This window comes from Anastrepha ludens, chromosome X (genome assembly GCF_028408465.1).
Source record: "Anastrepha ludens isolate Willacy chromosome X, idAnaLude1.1, whole genome shotgun sequence".
Lineage (NCBI taxonomy): Eukaryota > Metazoa > Arthropoda > Insecta > Diptera > Tephritidae > Anastrepha > Anastrepha ludens.
Genome location: NC_071503.1, coordinates 43,448,886 through 43,470,753, shown reverse-complemented (window position 1 = coordinate 43,470,753; position 21,868 = coordinate 43,448,886). Strand labels below are relative to the sequence as shown.

Here is a 21,868-nt window from a genome sequence, read left to right as displayed (position 1 = left end):
AAACGCTCCGGCTTTGAAAGTATTCGATGCGGTACCAGCTGGTGGTAGCAGAGGAAGAGGAAGGCCTCCTCTGCGTTGGAAAGATCAGGTGGAGAAGGACTTGGCTTCACTTGGTGTGTCCAATTGGCGCCGGTTAGCACGAGAGAGAAACGACTGGCGCGCTTTGTTAAGCTCGGCCAAAATCGCGTAAGCGGTTATCGCGCCAATTAAGAAGAAGAAGAAGAAGTCACGCACCTACCCATTCGGCTACGGCGGCCGAAGTATAAATACGACTGTCAAATATGTTGCACGCCAGTGCAGTATTAACATAGTGTTAAGAACTACCCTAAAATTAAATTAAAATAATAAGTTTTTATATTTTTCCAAAGCCAAGCAAATCCTCAACTATCTTCCAAGTTTTTAACTACCTTTCGGAGTAAAAGGTCATGACAACAAAAAATTCTACCATAAGCATACGCCTTTTCACGGACAAATCCAAAACCAGGGAAGAAACCAAAAATTTTATGACCTGCGAAATAACTCTTTACCAGTGATGCAGCCTCAATACAATTATAGAAGTAACAGGCAACAAAATGGGAGCAATCACATATTACAAAATGTGCCATACCGACCTTTCTACCTTCAATATCAATCACCTGTAGAACCTATGGACGTGAACATGTTCCAAACAAATAGTAATCGAAATTTCATTAGTAGCCCTAACGTCCATTGACAGAGAAACAGAAATAGATATTTAGAAAATTTTCAGTCATAGGCCTCAAAGGGGAATCTAGAAATATGGTATAACAAAAACGCATCTGATATGGAATAACAAAACGCAAATGAAAGCTAAACGTAATTTCGTCTATGGTTAAGTAGAAAATTTGATAATATAAATTTTGTCAGAAATATATAATCACAGTAATTTGAAATCTCTTTGAATCATCATTATCAATGCCGTGACCAAGACGATCGAATCTTTCCCGACAAAGCCGTAATGCAAGAAGGATACGAAACATTGCGAATGAAACGACTGAAGAAGCACAAAGAATTGCCCGTCAAGAGCGCCGCGTTAGTATGGCTCGACTTCGTACTTCTCAATCACAAGAGCAAAGCGAGGCGGCCCGTGAAACGGCTCGGTTGGCAATGCGAAATCGTCGAGCGAATAACAGAGATCAACAAGTAGATCATTTTCGACGCACAAGAAGAGAATTATCAAGTTCTGTAGTGCGATTCACTAACTCTTATCGATTCGACAATTGTTATTTTTCTCTTCAGTATTTGTCGATTGCACTGTCGATTGTGCTATTCACTAACTTATGTTAACTAACACTGAACAGCTGTTTTCTTCTATTTATTCAAACTGATAGAGAGTGGCATCTTTGTCAAATTAAATGTCAGAATGAGCGAATAACATGAAGAAGAGAAACAAAAAAACATAGACGCCAAACTGTTAAATGCAATTGTGAGTGTTTTTTACCAATAATATATGTACAAAGTAAGTACAATAAAATAACTGTTTATTTCAATTTATTGTTTTATTAATAATTTTTGTATATTGCTTTAGGATGACATCGACAGCTACCAAAAGAAGCCGTGCCACATCCGAGCAGCTAAATCGCCTGCTTGACTACCTAATGGAAGTCCCGGGTCTAGCAGGATCTAGGTTCCACAGCCTCCATGGTAAGTACGAGTGCGACAAAAAATGGAGCGAGCTAGCAACAAAATTAAATAGTCTGGGTGGAGCAGTGAAGACGGTGAATCAATGGCAAACGGTAAAAAAATATTGTGTTATTACTTAAAAGTAGAGAGATGTTAATCATTTCCCTAAAAAGGTATGGCGGGACTTAAAAAGCCGCACCAGCATTAAAGCACGGAATCGGCGAAGGCAACAAGCTTTAACTGGAAACAGGCCAATCAGTGAGGAGCCCCTAACGGAATTCGAGAGGCGGGTGTCTGCTCTTATAGGGGAGGAGTATATGAAGGGCCACGATTCAACCCCTGAAAATATTCCACTGGAGGAGGTAAATTGCATGAAGTGTATGTTTTAAAGTGTAACTTACTGGTGTGTAAATTTTTAGGTAATCCAAATGGGTATCGAAGTGGAAGATGAAAGGGTGATTTCGGAAGCCCCGTCGCCTTTACGGACGCCACTGGCAGAGAATTTCACGCTGAGGTCAGGTAATTCCCATATCTCAGACAGGAGAACACCACGGGCGAGCTTGAAAAGAAAGCGCATGGAAGAAGACGGTAATGCTCGGAAGAAATTTTTGGAAATAGCAGAAAAACAGGCAGATGCACTAAAGGTAATTTCTTTTGAACTTAATGTAAAATAATTTTATTATGTTTTTCCATTGGTGATTGTTTTTTAATAGATGCTAGCCCAGTCGAGTATAGAAACAGTAGAAGTCGCAAAACAACAAGCAGATGCTTTAAAGGTAATTTATTTTCAACACATAAAAGTGGCATTTTATTAATTGTTCTTGCTAAAATGATGGCGGAGGCAATAGCCGTATTGGGGAATGGATTAAGCGCTACCGCAGAAGCATTCAACAATCTAACGAATGCAATCTATCGTATGTAGATTAGAGACCAATTCCGCAGTTCCTTTTTATGTGCATATATACCATATGTTTATTTTAGTACCTGAAGTTACTTTTTATTTGAATTTTATAAGTAAACAAGCTGTGGTAATGTTAAGTAACATTAATTAAATGAATTAGAATGTATTGTTTTCGTTTTTACAAATAGACTGACCTTTGAATTTATAAACCATGTGTACATACGCTTATGCATACCTATATACATAAATAGATTTATGTGTCTGTAACCTAAAACTGTATGTAAACTGAAGTTAAAGACTGAATTGTTTTTATTGAATCTGCATGTAATTTTGTTCAATAAAAGGTTTTAACAATAAATATGAAAATGTTTTAACCTTTTATACCCGAGTGTTCACATAGATATGTATGCGGAATGATTATGAGTGAAAATAGTATTTAAGTAAAAAAATTAGCAATCAGTCGGTCTTGGATGCGCTTTGCTGTTGAGGATGGTGCATCTTGGTTTACAAAAATGTCGTTTGTTCTGGGCTCTGTGAATTCATTTTCGGTCTGGTATATTCCTTCTCTTAAACGAATATTATGTAAAACTGATCACGCGTTAACTACTTGTCCAGTAAATCCTGGATCGTACAAGAGTGTCCTTTGTTGAGACAAGCACCGCCACGTTGCCTTAAGAACACCAAAAAGTCTCTCAACTGGGTTACGAGCTTTGCACAATGCCTCATTGTACAAGAATTTCGGAGTACCTTCCGGTTGGTTTGTTAGAGGAGTCATCAGCCAAGGCTCCAAAGGGTACCCGGAATCACCTGCAGAGAATTTTTGATTTTTAATTCCCTTATTTTTATTTAAATATATTTATTAATAGATTAAAAAGCCTACCAATCAAAAACAAGTTATGGTTTCCAATTTCAAAATTCCGTTGCATAACCATTCGCACCGCAGAGGAACTCCAAATGTATGAATCGTGCCGTGCTCCCGGAAATTGGCATTTACGTTTAAAATTTTAAGTGTAGGATCACATATCTGTAAAACATTAAAAGGGAATTTTGATTCTTGAATACTTTACAAATTATGTTGTTACCATTTGGGCATTAAGCGAATGGTAGCCGTGATGGTTGACATACGCTTCTTCATGACGTTTCGGGGCCAAAATTGACACGTGCGTGCAATCGATAGCTCCAATGGTACCTCCCACAAACGGGGAGGTTGCTGAAGCAAAAATTTCTTTTGCCGCTTGCCGCTCCACTTGGGTCATGGGAAATCTCACCTTTGCGCAAAACATGGAGCTGTTGATTGCAGCTGTTACCCGATGAATGCTACGGCTAACGGACGACTGGCTCATAGATATTCCCCATTGCTCACCTACGGGTCGTTGATAACACCCGGTTGCAAAAAATCGCAGTGCAGCTAGAACCTAGTTGTATAAAGGCAGAATTTAGAACTGAATTAGCTTGAATGTTTCCAAATTTACCTGTTTTTCAGTCGAAATCGCTGTTATTCTGGAACCTCTAAGATGGCTGTCAAGCTGCGAAACTACGTCCTCAGTCAAGTCTGGAGTTAAACGGAATAACTTCTGGAACTCCCCTGCATCCAAATCGAAAGGATTGTCCACATGCCGGAGCAAACTTCGATCAACTATTTGAGGGCTCACTTCCTCCTCTCCACGCGATAAATCGTAAGCCAAATACTCAAACGCCATACTCACGCTTTTTAAATAAGTTTTTTTTCAACTAATTTCACAGTTTTGATTAAAATCACTAATTCTTCTTTATCGTTTGATTTAACAACACCAAAATTATTGTCGTTTAGTTCGCGATAATCGACAGGTTAACCAAACAGCTGATTTTGTCTTGTCGATTTTCGTAATGAAATGGGTTACTGAATAGCAAAATCGTAAAAATTATGGTTAAGGAAAGATAACAAAGCGAATATCGATAAAATGTGTTAGTGAATCGCACCACTGATTTGAATCGAGCAGCGTTTCGATATGATTGCAACACTGATTACTGCTTGCATCCTAGCGTTTGCATTGGGCCAATGAACGTTGTTTGCGAGTATTGTAGCGCATTGAAGCATAATTCAAAATGATATCATTGGAACAATTCATTCATTCAAATCCATTGACTGTGTAACAAATGAAGATGAAGCCCCTATCCAATTGAATTTTTAAACTTCTTGGATGTGCCTGGCTTACCACCGCACAATTTACGCCTAAAAGTTGGCTCCGTAGTAATCATGCTTCGAAACATAAGCCCACCAAAACTTTGCAATGGTACGCGTTTGGTGGTAAATAAATTGATGAACAATGTGATTTACGCGGCGATACTCAAAGAAAATTCGAAGGTGAAGAAGTTCTCATTCTGAGTATCCCGATGATTGCAACCGATCTTCCGTTTGAGTTTAAAATACTTCAATTTCCGATCCGTCTTGCATTCGCCATGACCATTAACAAATCAGAAGGCCAATCCTTGAAAGTTTATGGTCTGAATCTAAAAAATCAATGTTTCTCACATGGTCAATTATATGTGGCATGTTCACGGGTCGGAAAACCATCTGCGTTGTTTGTTCTTGCACCTGATAATAAAACAAAAAATGTCGTGTATCACAAGGTGCTTAACTGAAGAGTGCAATCTATTAAAGCTTCATTGAAATACTTGATTAATAAAAAAATTAACTTAATAAAATCAAAAATCTGCTTTTTAATTGCCTCTAGGGCGGAACAAAGTTCGGCAGGTCAGCTAGTTATCCTGTATAATAATAAAAGGAAAACTCAAATTTATCTTGGACACTGGCGCCACACACTCTATAGTTAATCCTGGCCTTTGTGATCCAAAATGGAAAATGAAATCCACTTCAATAAACCTGAAAACTCTGCGAAATACAGTTAAAACTGAAACCATATACAAAGTACCACTATTTGCAGAATTGGGATATAGTAACGATTAGATTCAATTAATAGAATGCAAATTTCACAAAACTTATGACGGACTATTAGAAAATTTTTTTATTTTTTTTTTTATTTCTTCCATAAAATATTACACCTGTCGTTAGACAATAAGTAATTTGATTTACAAAAAGATGGAATGAGAGTGATTTTGAAGGGCCAATGCCCCCAAGCTCATTTAGAAGAAATATATACATATTATTTAAAAACAAGTGGTTAACAAACAATGACATATACGAATAGTTGACAATTGATTACATGGATTTTGCAAGATCTGTTGGTGTTTGACAGTTAAGCCGACTTTGGGTAGATTTTTCTTTATTTGGTAGTCTTCTCATCATAGGATTTGTGTGCGTTAATAATCTATTTATGTGTCTTCTGCTAGCGCTTTGTATTGTTTCATCAATAGTATCGATGTCAAGGTCGCGATGAATATTTGCGTTAGGTATGTACCAAGGTGCATTAGTTAAGGTCCTAAGTATTTTAGACTGGACTCGTTGAAGTATACTTAGATTACTTTTTGCAGCAGTGCCCCAAATCTCAATTCCATATTTCCGGATTGGAGCAATTATCGTTCGATAAATAAGTACTTTATTTTGCAATGATAGATTGGACTGAGGTCCAAGTAGCCAGTACAATTTCTTAAAGCGATTTTTAACTTCATTTCGCTTTTTCTTAATATGCTCCTGCCAGTTTAATTTCGAGTCGATCGTAATACCCAGGTATTTCGCTTCGGTGTCAATATGCACGTCAGAATTACCAACGCTAACTGGTTCAATGGTTGTCCTTCGGTTTGTGTAGTTTACTTGTATTGTTTTGTCAGCGTTAATTTCGATGTTCCATTTTTTGAACCAGTTTAATGTCACATTTAATTCGTTTTGTAAATTTTGTTTTGCGACTTTTGTATCTTTATTAGATACCATGAGGACTGTGTCATCCGCAAATATGTTTGGGAACGTTGTCGTGCATAAATATCCAATTTTTGCATGTTTGACTATTGCCATCTCATAAAGTCCATCCGTAATGTATTTATGAAATATGATATTCCAACCGCCCATGGCACTGCAAGCTTTAAGGTCATTAGGAAGTTATTATTTATTTATTTATTTATTAGAATTAATATATAATACTAAAACTAATACAAGAACGAGTACTAGCTGCCAGGGCATTAGGAAGTTATTTGATATTGATCAAAAGAATTCCAATTTTAAAATTTGCCCAAAATTGACGGAGGCTCATATTTACCCAAGCATTTTCGAAAAAATGAGCGTTTCACGCGCAACACAAGTATTGAGCAATTCGGTAGCGTCAGGTATTGGCATGATGTGTAGTCAAAATTTATTTGGTAACTAGCAAACCCGGCCCGCTTCGCTGGGCACACTAAAATAGAATAGATATAGTTTAGAACAGAAAAGATATGGTTTTCATATTATTTATTTCTTTATTCTTTATTCAAGCGCTTTGGCATAAACAATATTTTTTGTTTTTCTATTTGCTTTTGAGTAAATATATAATGTTGTTGGCTTCCCAACACGTGAACAGCCAACGTATAGTTGACCATGAGTGAATACTGGTTCTTGTAAATTCATCCCGCATATTTCTAAAGTTCATGTGTTTGTGATTTATTGATAGTTATTGCAAATGCTAAACGAATGGGCAGTTGCAAACGCTTGAATTCAAATGGCAATTCAGGTGGAATCATAGGAATTCTGGGTATTAAAACGTCTTCATTCTTGAATTTGCCAATTAACATAGTTGCTTGGATAGCATTATTCATCAATCGTTTGACTACTTCATTTTGTTCTTGACGTTCTTCTGATGTCGCGTTATTACGGGCATTTCTCATGCGCCTATTATTATTTGTCGAACGACCAATATGATTACGTGATTGTCTTGGCATTTGTACTGTAATAAACATGATTGTAATTAAGTATGGTATTCTGAGATTTCAAAACATGTTTTTTTTCAATTTTGTGGATTATATTTTCGATGCATATGTGTTTAAAAGCCCAAGTCCACATGGTCAGGATTATTTTATTTTGTTGTGATTTTCTTAAATCATCTCTTTGCTTCTGAAAATTGGTGACAATTTGCATGATAAGACTATTGATTTTTTCATCAAAGTTACGCTTTTTTCGTGCTCTTCTCTTGCATCCTTTAACAATTTCTTTTGTTTTCTCATTTTTTTTTACCTTTTTTTCACTCATGGTGTATCGTAGCTTATCGCAAATGAACCGAAAAAATAAATCCACAAAACATATATTAATTTCATTTGAACATTCGGATTTCACATTAAACTCTCAAATTTCGTAAGAAATTACTCACTGTTCCAAAATCCACTCCAAAAAAATTCACAAAAAATGTTTACACTTTGCACTTACGTCTTCTCCTTATGGCGTCCAAATCTGAAAGAAATATTGACACATTGTAACTCACACTGTCAATTTGACAGTTCAGTTCCGCCCCAAGCGGTAAAAAAGTAAACTACATTATGGCTGGTTCAAAGAACGCTGTACGCGTTGCCGGTGTTCCGAATTACAACCAAACTTTACGAAACCCATTTTCAATACTTATTTAACAATGTGTGTAAGTTTGGTTTAATTCGGTGCAAAGACACGGCGGGTCCACGTTTTGGCATATATTTCGAGACCTTAGTGATCAATAGGTATGAAAATGACCCCGTATTAAAGTACTTATCAACAGCTTTCATTTGATATCCATATTGTACATACACAACCAAAGGTTACCCGGGTCCACGTTTTGAGCTATATCTCGAGACCCCAGTCACGGAGCGACATGAAAAATACTCTGTACTAAAGCATTCACCAACAGCTTCCATTTGATATCCATATTGTACAAACATATCCTAGGGTTACCCGGGTCCACGTTTTGGCCTATATCCCGAGACCCTATCTACCAATAGGTATTCAAACTATACGGAAACCATCTTCAATACCTACTTAACAATGTGTGTAAGTTCGGTTTAATTCGGTATAAAGACACGGCGGGTCCACGTTTTGGCATATATTTCGAGACCCTAGTCATCAATAGGTATGCAAATTAACCCGTATTAAAGCACTTAACCACAGCTTTCATTTGATATCCATATTGTACAAACATATTCTAGGGTCCACGTTTTGGTCTCTATCTCGAGACCCTAGTCACGGAACGGTATTAAAAATACTCTATACTATAGAAATCATCAACAGCTTCCATTTGCTACCCATATTGTACATACACGTCCGAAGGTTACCCGGGTCCACGTTTTGACCTATATCTCGAGACCCTATCTACCAATAGGTATTCAAACTATACGGAAACCATCTTCAATACCTACTTAACAATGTGTGTAAGTTCGGTTTAATTCGGTTTAAAGACACGGCGGGTCCACGTTTTGGCATATATTTCGAGACCCTAGTCATCAATAGGTATGAAAATTAACCCGTATTAAAGCACTTAACCACAGCTTTCATTTGATATCCATATCGTACAAACATATTCTAGGGTCCACGTTTTGGTCTCTATCTCGAGACCCTAGTCACGGAGCGGATGGAAATACTCTGAACTAAAGCATTCACCAACAGCTTCCATTTGATACCCATATTGTACATACACATCCCCAGGTTACCCGGGTCCACGTTTTGACCTATATCTCGAGACCGTATCTACCAATAGGTATCCAAACTATACGGAAACCATCTTCAATACCTCCTTAACAATGTGTGTAAGTTTGGTTTAATTCGGTTTAAAGACACGACGGGTCCACGTTTTGGCATATATTTCGAGACCCTAGTCATCAATAGGTATGCAAATTAACCCGTATTAAAGCACTTAACCACAGCTTTCATTTGATATCCATATTGTACAAACATATTCTAGGGTCCACGTTTTGGTCTCTATCTCGAGACCCTAGTCACGGAACGGTATTAAAAATACTCTATACTATAGAAATCATCAACAGCTTCCATTTGCTACCCATATTGTACATACACGTCCGAAGGTTACCCGGGTCCACGTTTTGACCTATATCTCGAGACCCTATCTACCAATAGGTATTCAAACTATACGGAAACCATCTTCAATACCTACTTAACAATGTGTGTAAGTTCGGTTTAATTCGGTTTAAAGACACGGCGGGTCCACGTTTTGGCATATATTTCGAGACCCTAGTCATCAATAGGTATGAAAATTACCCCGTATCAAAGCACTTATCAACAGCTTTCATTTGTTACCCATATTGTACATACACAACCAAAGGTTACCCGGGTCCACGTTTTGACCATTTTCCCGGCAATTATTCGAATTTTTCTCACCTTTTAAACCTTCCCTAGACCTCCACGAATAATTCAAGACCAAGATAAGATAAATCCGTTCAGCCGTTCTCGAGTTTTAAGCGAATATAGGGACAGATTTTCACATTTATATATATAGATGACGAAAACTTGTTAAATTTTGGCAAGCCCACACAGATATTTGTTAAAGAAATGAATGATCTTTTTGATGACCTCAATGCAAAGCATTTCCAGTCAACAAATCCATTAAGGTCTCCTCAGAAGCCGGATGATAGGGGCAAAGCTGAAAGACTATTAAGTTACTTCGAGTTCTTTAGTCCAATGTCTACAATGCGTGCATATTCTACTATTAAATGTATCCAAGGCTTTCGTACTACAATAAAATCGATGCTGGAATTGTGCGAGGAACTTTTTCAACAGCATCAAAATTTAATACAGTGCACTCGCGGTAACTCGAATAGCCGCTAAGTCGAACGACGTGCTAACTCGAACACATTTTTTCCCCTATTGACTTCTTTGTAACTCGAACAATAAAAAAGCGCTATAACTCGAACAAAAAAACAAATTTATTTGTACACACATTCTTTTCAAACATGTACATTTTGTACATAGATACATATGTAATAGTATATGTATATAAATTATATGTATACTAGTGTATTGTCCATATGAATATTTCGGCGTTAATATCCCGTTAGTTTTCTGGGAACAACATCTTGCATTGACCAAATTGCTTTAAATTTGTCATTTGTAGTATATCAGTGCACGTGAGTAATGGATCGTAAAAGAGAGGGCTGAAGTCCTTAACAAAATTAAACGTGGACGTAGTGTTACTTCTCTAGCGAAGGAATATGGGGTAGCCAAGTCCACCATAAGTCTTATAAAAAAGAAAGATAAGGCAATTTATGGCTTGCACTAACGCTACCGGCAACCATAAGCTTAAACTTGTCGTTATTGACAAAGCAAGAAATCCTCGTGTTTTCAAAAATTTTAACTGTCCGGTGGAGTACAAAAATTCCAAATCAGCCTGGATGGCCTCGGCGATTTTCAAAGACTGGTTTCATAATTCGTTCGTGCCGCAGGTAAAATCCAGATTCATTAAAACAATTTTTTTAACCAAGTTAAATGACTTTAATATTTAGGTAAGAAAAAATTTGAAAGATGGAGACTACCTGAGAAGGCTCTTCTTCTAATTGATAATGCCCCATCACATCCCAACGAAATCGAATTAAAGTCCGAGGATGGTTTAATTTTAACTATGTTTATGCCGCCGAATGTGACACCATTGATCCAGCCAATGGACCAAAATGTAATTCGTATAGCGAAACTATACTACAGAAATTTTCTACTGGCTTCCATTTTCAACAATCGATCGAAAAATCGATATCGATGACTGTTTTTTTAACATAGCACACTCAATTGATAAGTCGAACAAATTCGATAAATCGAACAGCGCCTGTTTTAATTAGTTCGAGTTATCGCGAGTGCACTGTATTTATTTTCCTTGGAAAGTTAAACCAAGATTGTCTAAAAAATTTCTTTTATCGGGTCCGAGCTAGTCAGGGTATTCAGTGTTTCAATTTTCTTAAGGATAATAATATTTATTTGGTAAGAAGAACTTAAATGAACATATAATAATAATAATAATTGGCGCGTACACTTCTGTTAGGTGTTTGGCCGAGCTCCTCCTCCTATTTGTGGTGTGCGTCTTGATGTTGTTCTACAAATGGAGGGACCTACAGCTTCAAGCCGACTCCGAACGGCAGATATTTTTATGAGGAGCTTTTTCATGGCAGAAATACACTCGGAGTTTTGCCATTCCCTGGCGAGGGGCGACCGCTATTAGAAAATTGTTTTTTTTTTTTATTAATTTTGCTTTCACCGAGATTCGAACCAACGACCTCTCTGTGAATTCCGAATGGTAATCACGCACCAACCCATTCGGCTACGGCGGCCGCCTAAATGAACATCTACCAATAACATATATTAATTCGACTGGATTTCCTTACCAAATCAATATATTCGTTCAGCTAAATCAAATGAATATCTGCATATGAAAAATCGTTCATATGGACGTGCAAAAGCAAACACGCATATACATAAATACATGCATACAAACTTCCATAGACATATGTACATATGTACATATGAGGCTGCGAGCACTTGCGACAGAAAAAATATTTCGATTTGCTATTGCTGTCGAGAATTTAGAACACATATTTACATACATATATTGATGCATACATATGTACGGAGCCGCGGCCACTCGACTTGACAAAAATTCAAGATTTACCAAATATTGGCAAATAATTCAACGGGAAATATTCCAATATTGACTATATTCGAATGGTCGAGAAAATTGGCATAGGGGCGGCTCGTTTTATGAATGAAAGTACTTTGCTCGTAGAAATATGAGCTCGAACTTATCAATGAATTTGTTTTTGTTGTGCTTTTTAATATTTGAAACTGTTCAGCGCCGTCGCGGCTAAATAATCATGGCCGCAACAGCTACGCCTAGGAATGCATTTTGTTCTTGTAGTCGCTAGGCTTAGAATTTTAGTTTTGGAAGCATACACATGTAGAGGCATAAAGTGAGTATGTGCGGTTATATGTATATACGAATATTCATTGTTTTGCTTAGAATAGAAACTTTTACGTACATATGTACATTGTCCCAACATATGTATTCATATGTATATGCATACATACATACATACTATGTATATGTACGCGAATACCCTTTAGATGAGTTTTTTTGCATATGTTAGGAATATGTTTGCATACGTTTGTATTTGCTTTTGAATTTTTTATACAGTCAATGTCAAAAGAAAGTGTACAAACTTGGAATGTATTAATATTAGCTTTATTCAATACTTTGATGGGTGATACAAAGAAACATATTATATTTTTTTAATTCATATTTAATACTATTCGAGTTTATACAAAAACCTAAACAAAATTATTACAACGAAAAAAGTTATGAACGAAAAATCGTATATACACATAATTACTAAAGTATACATACGATAAAATATTTCTTATTTTCTTAGATTTAAAATTGTTTTTCTTATTTTTTGTATCCTACACTAATAAATTAAGTTAATCTTATTATTTTAACAACACCCTGTGTATTTTTTTTTGTCAGCGTTGATAAAATATGTACTAAAAACACTAATAATGCATCCCAGTAATGTTACATAAGTATACATACGCGAGTAGTTGTTTTTATACGCCGCTAATAATACCGTTAGAAATTTTATGAAAATGCGTTTTCCTCATTAATAGAAGATCAGTGTTACGACTGATATCAGTTTCTAAAGACTTACTTGTTATTTAAGATAAAAAACGTAAAAAATGCCTAAAACTAAAGAAATCTCCGAGGATATTCGTAAAATAGTTGTAAAACTAAGGCGCGAAGGAAAATCTTTACAAGGAATTGGTGAAATTTTAAATTTAACAAAACCTACTGTACAGACAATAATAAAAAATTTCGAAAATAATGGAAATTATGCGAACAAACATCGATCAGGTCGCGCACGTAAGCTTACTGAAAGACTGGAGCGGACTATTATTCGAACAGTGAGGGATAATCCAAAAAAAAGTGCGGTTGCAATTAACAATGAAATAAGGTTGAATCACGATATTGAGGTTTGTAGCCAAACGGTACGTCGTTGCATTAAGAGGAATGGGTTTTTAAGCAGAGTTGCCCGAAAAAAGCCCCTACTGAGAGCCGTAAATGTTGTTAAACGGTTGGAATATGCTGAAAAGTATAAAAATGTCCATGTTAGCGATCCAACATTTTGGGAACGAGTTATATTTACGGACGAATGCAAGTTTATGGTATTTGGAGGAGACGGGCGCGCTAAAGTTTGGAGAAAACCAAACACGGAGTTTTTGCCACAAAACGTTAATGCAACTGTGAAACATGGTGGAGGATCTCTTATGGTATGGGGATGTATGGCAGCAAATGGTGTTGGAAATTTAAGGTTTATAGAAGGTACTATGAATAAGACCATCTACATTGAAATTTTAAAAGACAGTTACATTCCCAGCACGCAAAAACTTGGTCTCGCAGAAAATGCTATATTCATGCACGACAACGATCCCAAGCATTCCTCGAATCTGGTGAAAGAGTGGCTGCTACATAACGTAAAAAATAAACTGGAACATCCACCCCAATCACCAGATTTAAATGCAATTGAACATTTATGGGATCATCTGAAAAGAGCCTTAAAAAACGATACATAACGTCCATTCCATCATTAAAAGAGGCTTTAATTCAAGAATGGAATTTAATATCGGCAGAAACAACAAGAAAATTGGCACTGTCCATGCCAGCTAGATTATCTGCTGTAGTAGATGCCAAAGGAAGCCATACGAGATACTAAAATATATATTTTTTTTAATTATTAAACAGCCGTATGTATACTTTAGTCACATAGCGAATAAGTGTAATTTAACAAAATTACAATATTTAAGCATATTTCAGTGAAATTTACATTTTTGTTTATTTTGTTTTTATTAATATATGAAATAAAATGCTTTTAAGTTTAACATTTATATACCATGTTTGATATCTTACCAAAAAATAGGACTTACGCTCCCGTATGTATAATTTAGTAACTATGTGTACTTCATAGTTTAGGCGTCAAATGAAAGTGTACAGAAGAGCAGGATCCATATTCAGTATTTTGTATGCTTTCCATTTGCCTTTATCACTGCTTGCAAACGTCGTGGCATAGAATTAACAAGGTTTGCAGTCACTTCTGGTGCAATTTTCTGTCATTCTTCAGAAATCGCGGCTTCGAGCATATCCTTACTAGTAATGGTTTTTTTCGGATTTGTCTGTCTAGGTGTTCCCACAGATGCTCAATGGGGTTGAGGTCCGGTGACTGGGGAGGGTGATCTAATTGCTTGGGTACGTGATATAGCATCCATTCTTTGACAACTTTCGCAGTGTGCTTAGGGTCGTTGTCTTTTTGAAATACCCAAGACCGATCCAAGCTCAATTTTTCGACACTAGGGCGCAGGTTATTCTTCAATATGTTGAGATAGTCTATTTTATTCATAGTGCTTTCTATGAATGTCAAATTACCTACCCCGCCAGCGGCCATACACCCCCACACCATCACCGAGTCACCCCCATGCTTCACAGTGGATACTACATTACCTTCTGCAAGTGCCGTATTTCTGGTTCGCCAAATTTTTGTTGCTTTTTTCTTGCCGAACACCTCAAATTTGCTTTCGTCGCTAAATAGTACGTTATTCCAAAATGAAACGCCGTTATACTGGTACTTTTTAGCAAAGTTTAATCGCTTTATTTGATTGGTTTTCGAGATAAGAGGTTTTTTCCGCGGAACTCGCCCATGGAGGCCGTTCGCATACAATGCTCGACGAATTGTGCTAGCACTAACCGGCTTTCCAGACGTTTGTGAAATATTTTTGGACAATTTTATAGCACTTTCTGACGGATTTATTTTCACACTTCTCACAACCGACCTTATTTCAGCAACATTTAGTCGCCTTGGTCTGCCGGATTTTGGACGATTTTCCAGCTTGCCATACTTTTGTTTCTTGTCAATAATTATTTTTTTTATAGTATTATGGCTTCTGTTAATAATTCCACCGATTTCGCGATATCCAAAGACGTTTGTTTTTTCATTGCAATTTTTTTTTTTTTTTCAAAGCAACTACCGATTGCGACTAAGCAAAGACTTTAAAAGAATCGTATACGATGACTCTCACAATAGACGCAACTATGTAACGGTTCTTTTCCAAGTCCGTTATCTGGCAAACACGTGGTCGATGATTTGTACACTTTCTTTTGGCACCTAATATATGAAGTATTTTCGATTTTTAGTTCATAACTTTTTTTGTTGTAAGAATTTTGTTTTTGTTTTTCCCTAAATTCTTATGGTATGAAAAAAAAAATATAAAATGCTTCTTAAAATTACCCAGCAAACGTATAAAGAAAGCCCTTATTATTACATTTCACGTTTGTACACTTTCTCTTGACATTGACCGTATGTAGACATATGAGCTGTGTTTTGAGGCAGGTCAAGATTTTTTTCTGCCCACATGAATATGGATGGTAGATGTTATATTTATTTAGTATGTGAATATACATACATATGGATATACAAATTTAAAAGGGACACATATTGTTGAATAATAACCGTTGAGGCAAATGAATGGTTTACAAAGCCAACTTTTTATGTGGATATTTTGAAATTATTTTGATGATGCACTTAATATCAATACAATTTAGTTAATTAGATACTTCAAATTTCACATTCATGCATGCATATACTTAGGATTAATTTATTCATCTCACAAGAAATAATCCATTTGCGCATGCAAAATGCCTACGGGAAATAAGCATGAAAGAGAAATGTGATTTTTGCATACATATGTACATACATACATATGTATATTAGAAATATGTTTGTATACGTTTGTCTATTTGCTTTGAATGATTTATATGTAGATGTGTATGAGAGGTGTATGAGCTGGGTTTTGAGGCAAGTCAAGATTTTTTTCTGCCCACATGAATATGGATGGTAGATGTTATATTTATTTAGTAAATGAATGTACATACATATGGATATAAAAATTTAAAAAGGACACATATTGTTGAATAATAACCGTTGATGCAAATGAATGGTTTACAAAGCCAACTTTTTATGTGGATATTGTGAAATTATTTTGATGATACACTTAATATCAATACAATTTAGTTATTCATCTCACAAGAAATAATCCATTTGTGCATGCAAAATGCCTACGGGAAATAAGCATGAAAGAGAAATGTGATTTTTGCATACATATGTACATACATATGTATATTAGAAATATGTTTGTATAAGTTAATGCAACATTTATTCATATTTCAATATTTAGTCAGCATATTTAACCAAGTTCGTTGTACTGATTTCGTATTTCAATATTTAGTTATTTCATATCAGTTATCATATTTCAATATTTAGTCAGCATATTTCATGACTGCTTACATTGCAGCTAAATGCTTATAAATCATTTGTGCTTACTTTACTGTGCCAAATAATAGAAATGCTGATCAATAAATAAATATGTAAACCAGCATAAGAAATGCTGATCAACAAATAATTATATAAACCAGCATAAGAAATGCTGATCAATAAATAAATATGTAAACCAGCATAAGAAATGCTGATCAACAAATAAACATGTAAACCAGCATAAGAAATGCTGATCAACAAATAAATATGTAAACCAGCATAAGAAATGCTGATCAATAAGAATCATGTAAACCAGCATAAGAAATGCTGATCAACAAATAAATATGTAAACCAGCATAAGAAATGCTGATCAATAAATAAATATGTAAACCAGCATAAGAAATGCTGATCAACAAATAAATATGTAAACCAGCATAAGAAATGCTGATCAATAAGAATCATGTAAACCAGCTTAAGACTATTTATAAGAGGTATTGCAATTTTAAGTATCAGTGTAAAAAGATAATTGAATGAATAAAGAGCTCAGCTCTTAAATATTTTTTAAAAACTAAAATAAATTTATAATTTATTAACTGGCGCCCGAGCAGGGACCAGTAGTGTCAAAAGGATCAGTCGGTAAACGTCCCAGTAAAATTGCATAAGTCGGCCTAAAGCAGCCCGCCGCAGATAATCACCCGTAACCGCAGGACAACCGACCGAGACCCATAACTTTAAAATCGCGTAACTCGGACTACAAGGATAGCCTGCAGCGAAAAAAAAGGAGAAGACATCTACTGGTCCAACCAACAAAAAAATCCACGGGAAACGAGGCACCTGAGTAGAGCAGCAAAAGGGGAGTGGAAGCAAACACTAGCCGCCCGAGGTTCCAGAAAGGATGATATTCCTACTAATAACGTAAGACACACTAAAATTTTTTTTTATTAAAATTTCATTAGAAATATATTAAAATTAGAATTAAGAAGTGAAAGTGATCAAAAAAAAAAAAAAAAAAAAAAAATTCAAAAACTAAAACTAAATTTACATACAAAAGTGAAAAAAAATATATCAGGAAAACTGAAACTTTAAGTAATTGATTAAAATAAGATTAGTTAAAATTTGAAGAAAAAAAGAGATTAGATTAGAAAATCTGTAAAACATTCTAGACAAATTTAAGGAAATTTCTACAATCGCAAAGAATTTTTTACAATCTAAGAAAAAGTAATATCTAAATTAGAAAAAAATATGACCAACCCCGAAAACCTAATTAGACCCCCTGTCCTAAACGCCCCCAACCCACCAACAGTAGCGAACCAGAGGTCTATGGACCAATATGTGACACAACTAGTTGACAGACTGTTTAGCGAACGAATAGACGGACGGAATACGTTTGAAGAAGACGAACTCATTAGCGGAAATAATAATTTAGGAGAATTAGACAAAATTCCCGACATAGTACGATGTCTACGGGAGTTCACAGGAAATCCAGCAGACTATGGTTCCTGGAAGAAGAGCGTAGAACGTATACTAAACCTATACGAATCGATACGCGGCTCGGCAAAGTATTATGGCATTTTAAGTGTTATAAGAAATAAAATAATAGGACATGCAGACATAGTGTTAGAATCATACAACACACCTTTAAACTGGACGGCAATTTCTCGTTGTTTAAATACCCATTATGGAGACAAACGCGACTTACGAACACTAGAGTATCAAATGACATCTCTCACCCAAGGCCACCTTAGTATACAAGACTTCTACCAAAAAGTATACTCTAATTTTTCACTTATATTAAACAAAATTTCTTGCCTCGAAGCAGGAAGAGAATCGCGTAATCTACTGATATCTACTTATCGAGATAAAGCTCTCGATACCTTTATAAGAGGTTTGAATGGAGATTTACCTAGGCTTCTTGCAATGCGAGAACCTCAAGATCTCCCAGAAGCACTTCAACTCTGTATAAAACTGGAAAATCAAAATTTTAAATCAGGTTTTGTTCATAACAACTTCAACCCAAGGAAAAATAACATAGGGCAAACAGCACCACCACGACGATTTAACCAACTACCAAATCGCCAACCATTTTATCCCCAACTTACTAACTGGGCACAACCAGCCCACAGAAATTATACAGAATATCCTATCTATAGAGCACCCTTGCCACCAAAACATTTTCAGCAATATCCAAATAACCAACCACGTTTTCAAAGATTTAATGAGCATAATCAATCAGCACCTCCTCGACCGTTTGGTACAAAACCACTTCCAAAACCACAACCAATGGAAGTTGACCAGAGTATGCAGACTCGTCACATAAATTACATGAATCGACCAGCCCAACTTCAACAGTTTCAAGGAAAAAGGCCAGCACCTCATCCAAATGCAGACAAAAGGCAGCGAAACTTCAATATCGGGATAAAAGAATATGAAGACATGATGGAAGCAGCAGTTAACCCAGAATTCGATCAACCACTTTCAGAATATACAGACCCATATCAAACGAAATACTACGAAGGAAATCAAAACCAGAAATAAACGAAGTACTTTCCCAACTTGGCAAAAATAAATTCTTTTCCGTATTAGATTTGAAAAGTGGTTTCCACCAGATCCCTTTAAAAGAAACGGATATTGAAAAGACAGCATTTTCAGTGAACAACGGAAAATACGAGTTCACACGGCTTCCCTTCGGACTTAAGAATGCTCCTTCTATCTTTCAAAGGACGCTTGACGACATTCTAAGAGACCACATAGGGAAAAGATGTTATGTCTATATAGACGACATCATCATATTCAGTAAAGATGAGGAAACTCATCTTAACGACATAGAATTAGTTTTCGACACGTTAGACAAAGCCAATTTGAAAATACAATTGGACAAGTGCGAATTTCTAAAATCAGAAGTCGAATTCTTCGGCTTCATAATATCTGGGAATGGTATAAAAACCAATCCAAAAAAGGTGGAGGCAATAATAAATTTCCCAGTTCCTCAAACCCTAAAAGATCTTCGTTCCTTTTTAGGACTATCAGGGTATTACCGTCGTTTTATAAAGGACTACGCCAATTTAGCGAAGCCTTTAACACTCCTTCTAAGAGGGGAAGAAGGACGAGTTTCCAAAAACCATTCAAAAAAAGTTTCCATCACTTTAAACCCAAAAGCAATGGAGGCATTTGAAAAACTCAAATTATCCCTCACTGCAAAAGATGTGATGCTCAACTACCCCGACTATACCAAGGAATTCCAATTAACTACAGACGCATCCAATCACGCCATTGGAGCAGTTCTGGCACAAAATGACAGACCAATAATGTTTATATCACGGACTTTGACAAAAACTGAAGAACATTACGCCACCAATGAAAAGGAGATGCTTGCGATCATATGGGCTCTAAATAATTTGCGAAATTACCTCTACGGATCAGTTAAAGTAAAAATATATACAGATCACCAACCACTTACTTACGCCCTCAGCAACAAAAATAATAACACCAAAATGAAAAGATGGAAAGCAATCCTTGAAGAGTACAATTACGAACTGTTGTACAAACCAGGAAAATCGAACGTCGTTGCCGATGCCCTATCTAGACCACCTCAAATTAATATCCTACCTACTTCTAATAATGATGACAACAATTCGCTTAGTGCAACTGTACATTCCGACGAAAGTTCCTCCCATCAATTAATTCCAGCAGTGGAAGCACCAATAAATGTATTCAAAAACCAACTATGGCTCCTAACAGGAGAAGAACCCAGTTACCAGTTTAAAATTCCTTTCCCCACCTTCCATAAACACATTATTATACAACGTGAGTACACACGTGATAACATCATTTCAATTTTCAAGAGATATCTAAATCCTACAGTAATTAATGGACTTTTCACATCCGAAGCCATAATGGCGAAAGTTCAAGAAATGTACCCCCTTCATTTCAGTAACAGTAAAATTCGATTTACACAGACCAAAGTTAAAGACTTAACAGACGAAACTGAACAAGAAAACGAAATACTAAAGGAACATAAGCGAGCACACCGAAACCCTCAAGAAAACAAACTTCAACTAATACAAAAATTTTATTTTCCTAATATGAAAGCGAAGATAACAACCATAACCAAACAATGTAAGATTTGCAAGGAACACAAATACGACCGTCACCCAAACAAACCCCAATTAGCTGAAACACCTATCCCACAATACCCAGGTGAAATAATCCACATAGACATATACAGAACCGAAAAAAATCTAGTTCTCACAGCAGTAGATAAATTTTCTAAATACGCGCAAACGAGGATCATACAATCCAAAGCAATAGAAGACATCAGAGAGCCGTTGAGACAAATCATTTTCGCCTTCGGCGTACCCAAACACATAATAGTAGACAATGAGAAATCTCTTAATTCTGCATCAATCTATTTCATGCTTGAATACCAATTGGGCATTCAAGTGTATAAAACCCCACCATATGCCAGTACAGTAAACGGACAAGTAGAACGTTTTCATTCTACTCTTTCTGAAATAATGAGATGTCTGAAAACAGACCGAATTCACAGATCCTTCATAGAACTTCTTGACAGATCAGTATATGAATACAACTACTCCATCCACTCAACAACAGGGAAAAGACCGATTGAAGTATTCTTTGGAAGAAGAGTTTCAACAACCCCAGAACAATATGAAATTGCTAGACAGGAAAACATAGAAGCACTCAGACAGAAACAAACAAAAGATTTGGAATCACATAATAAAAAAAGGAACCCACAAAAAACTTATTCTCCAGGTGATGCAATATATGTAAAAATCAATAAACGCTTAGGATCGAAACTAACTGCTAGATACAGAAAAGAAATTGTTAAGGAAGACAAAGGAAGTGTAGTCATAACAGAAACAGGACGGACAGTATACAAAGCCAATATAAGGACCTAAAACAAAATTTTTCCCCCTTTTCTATATTCCCACTTTAGATTATATTTTCAAATGACAAACGCAGGATTTCGAATAATTGACTATACGAACGCACAATTAGTTACATTTAATACAGGATGGACAAGACTACAAACTGGAACATATAGGATCGTACACGTTATTAACTTAGACGAATACCAAGAAACCTTGGACT

At 36.0% G+C, this 21,868-nt stretch overlaps 2 protein-coding genes across 2 annotated transcripts in view; one reads left to right on the top strand and one right to left on the bottom strand.

Annotated features, from left to right (window-relative positions):
* Positions 1 to 1,685: 1,685 nt before the first annotated feature.
* LOC128870000 (uncharacterized) lies at positions 1,686 to 2,742 on the top strand. The gene is made up of 5 exons (XM_054112596.1): positions 1,686 to 1,754; positions 1,815 to 2,003; positions 2,061 to 2,285; positions 2,355 to 2,417; positions 2,731 to 2,742. The coding sequence occupies exons 2-5, from the start codon at positions 1,959 to 1,961 to the stop codon at positions 2,740 to 2,742; spliced, it is 345 nt and encodes a 114-aa protein (XP_053968571.1). The 5' UTR covers positions 1,686 to 1,754; positions 1,815 to 1,958.
* An 870-nt stretch (positions 2,743 to 3,612) lies between these two features.
* Positions 3,613 to 21,868, bottom strand: part of LOC128869999 (putative nuclease HARBI1) — a 70,668-nt gene continuing 52,412 nt past the window's right edge. Inside the window, exons 2-3 of the mRNA XM_054112594.1 lie at positions 4,015 to 4,503; positions 3,613 to 3,957 (exon numbers count right to left, since the gene is read on the bottom strand). Coding sequence (XP_053968569.1) covers positions 3,613 to 3,957; positions 4,015 to 4,242 — 573 coding nt within the window. The 5' untranslated portion in view covers positions 4,243 to 4,503. The remainder of the gene's footprint in view (positions 3,958 to 4,014; positions 4,504 to 21,868) is intronic.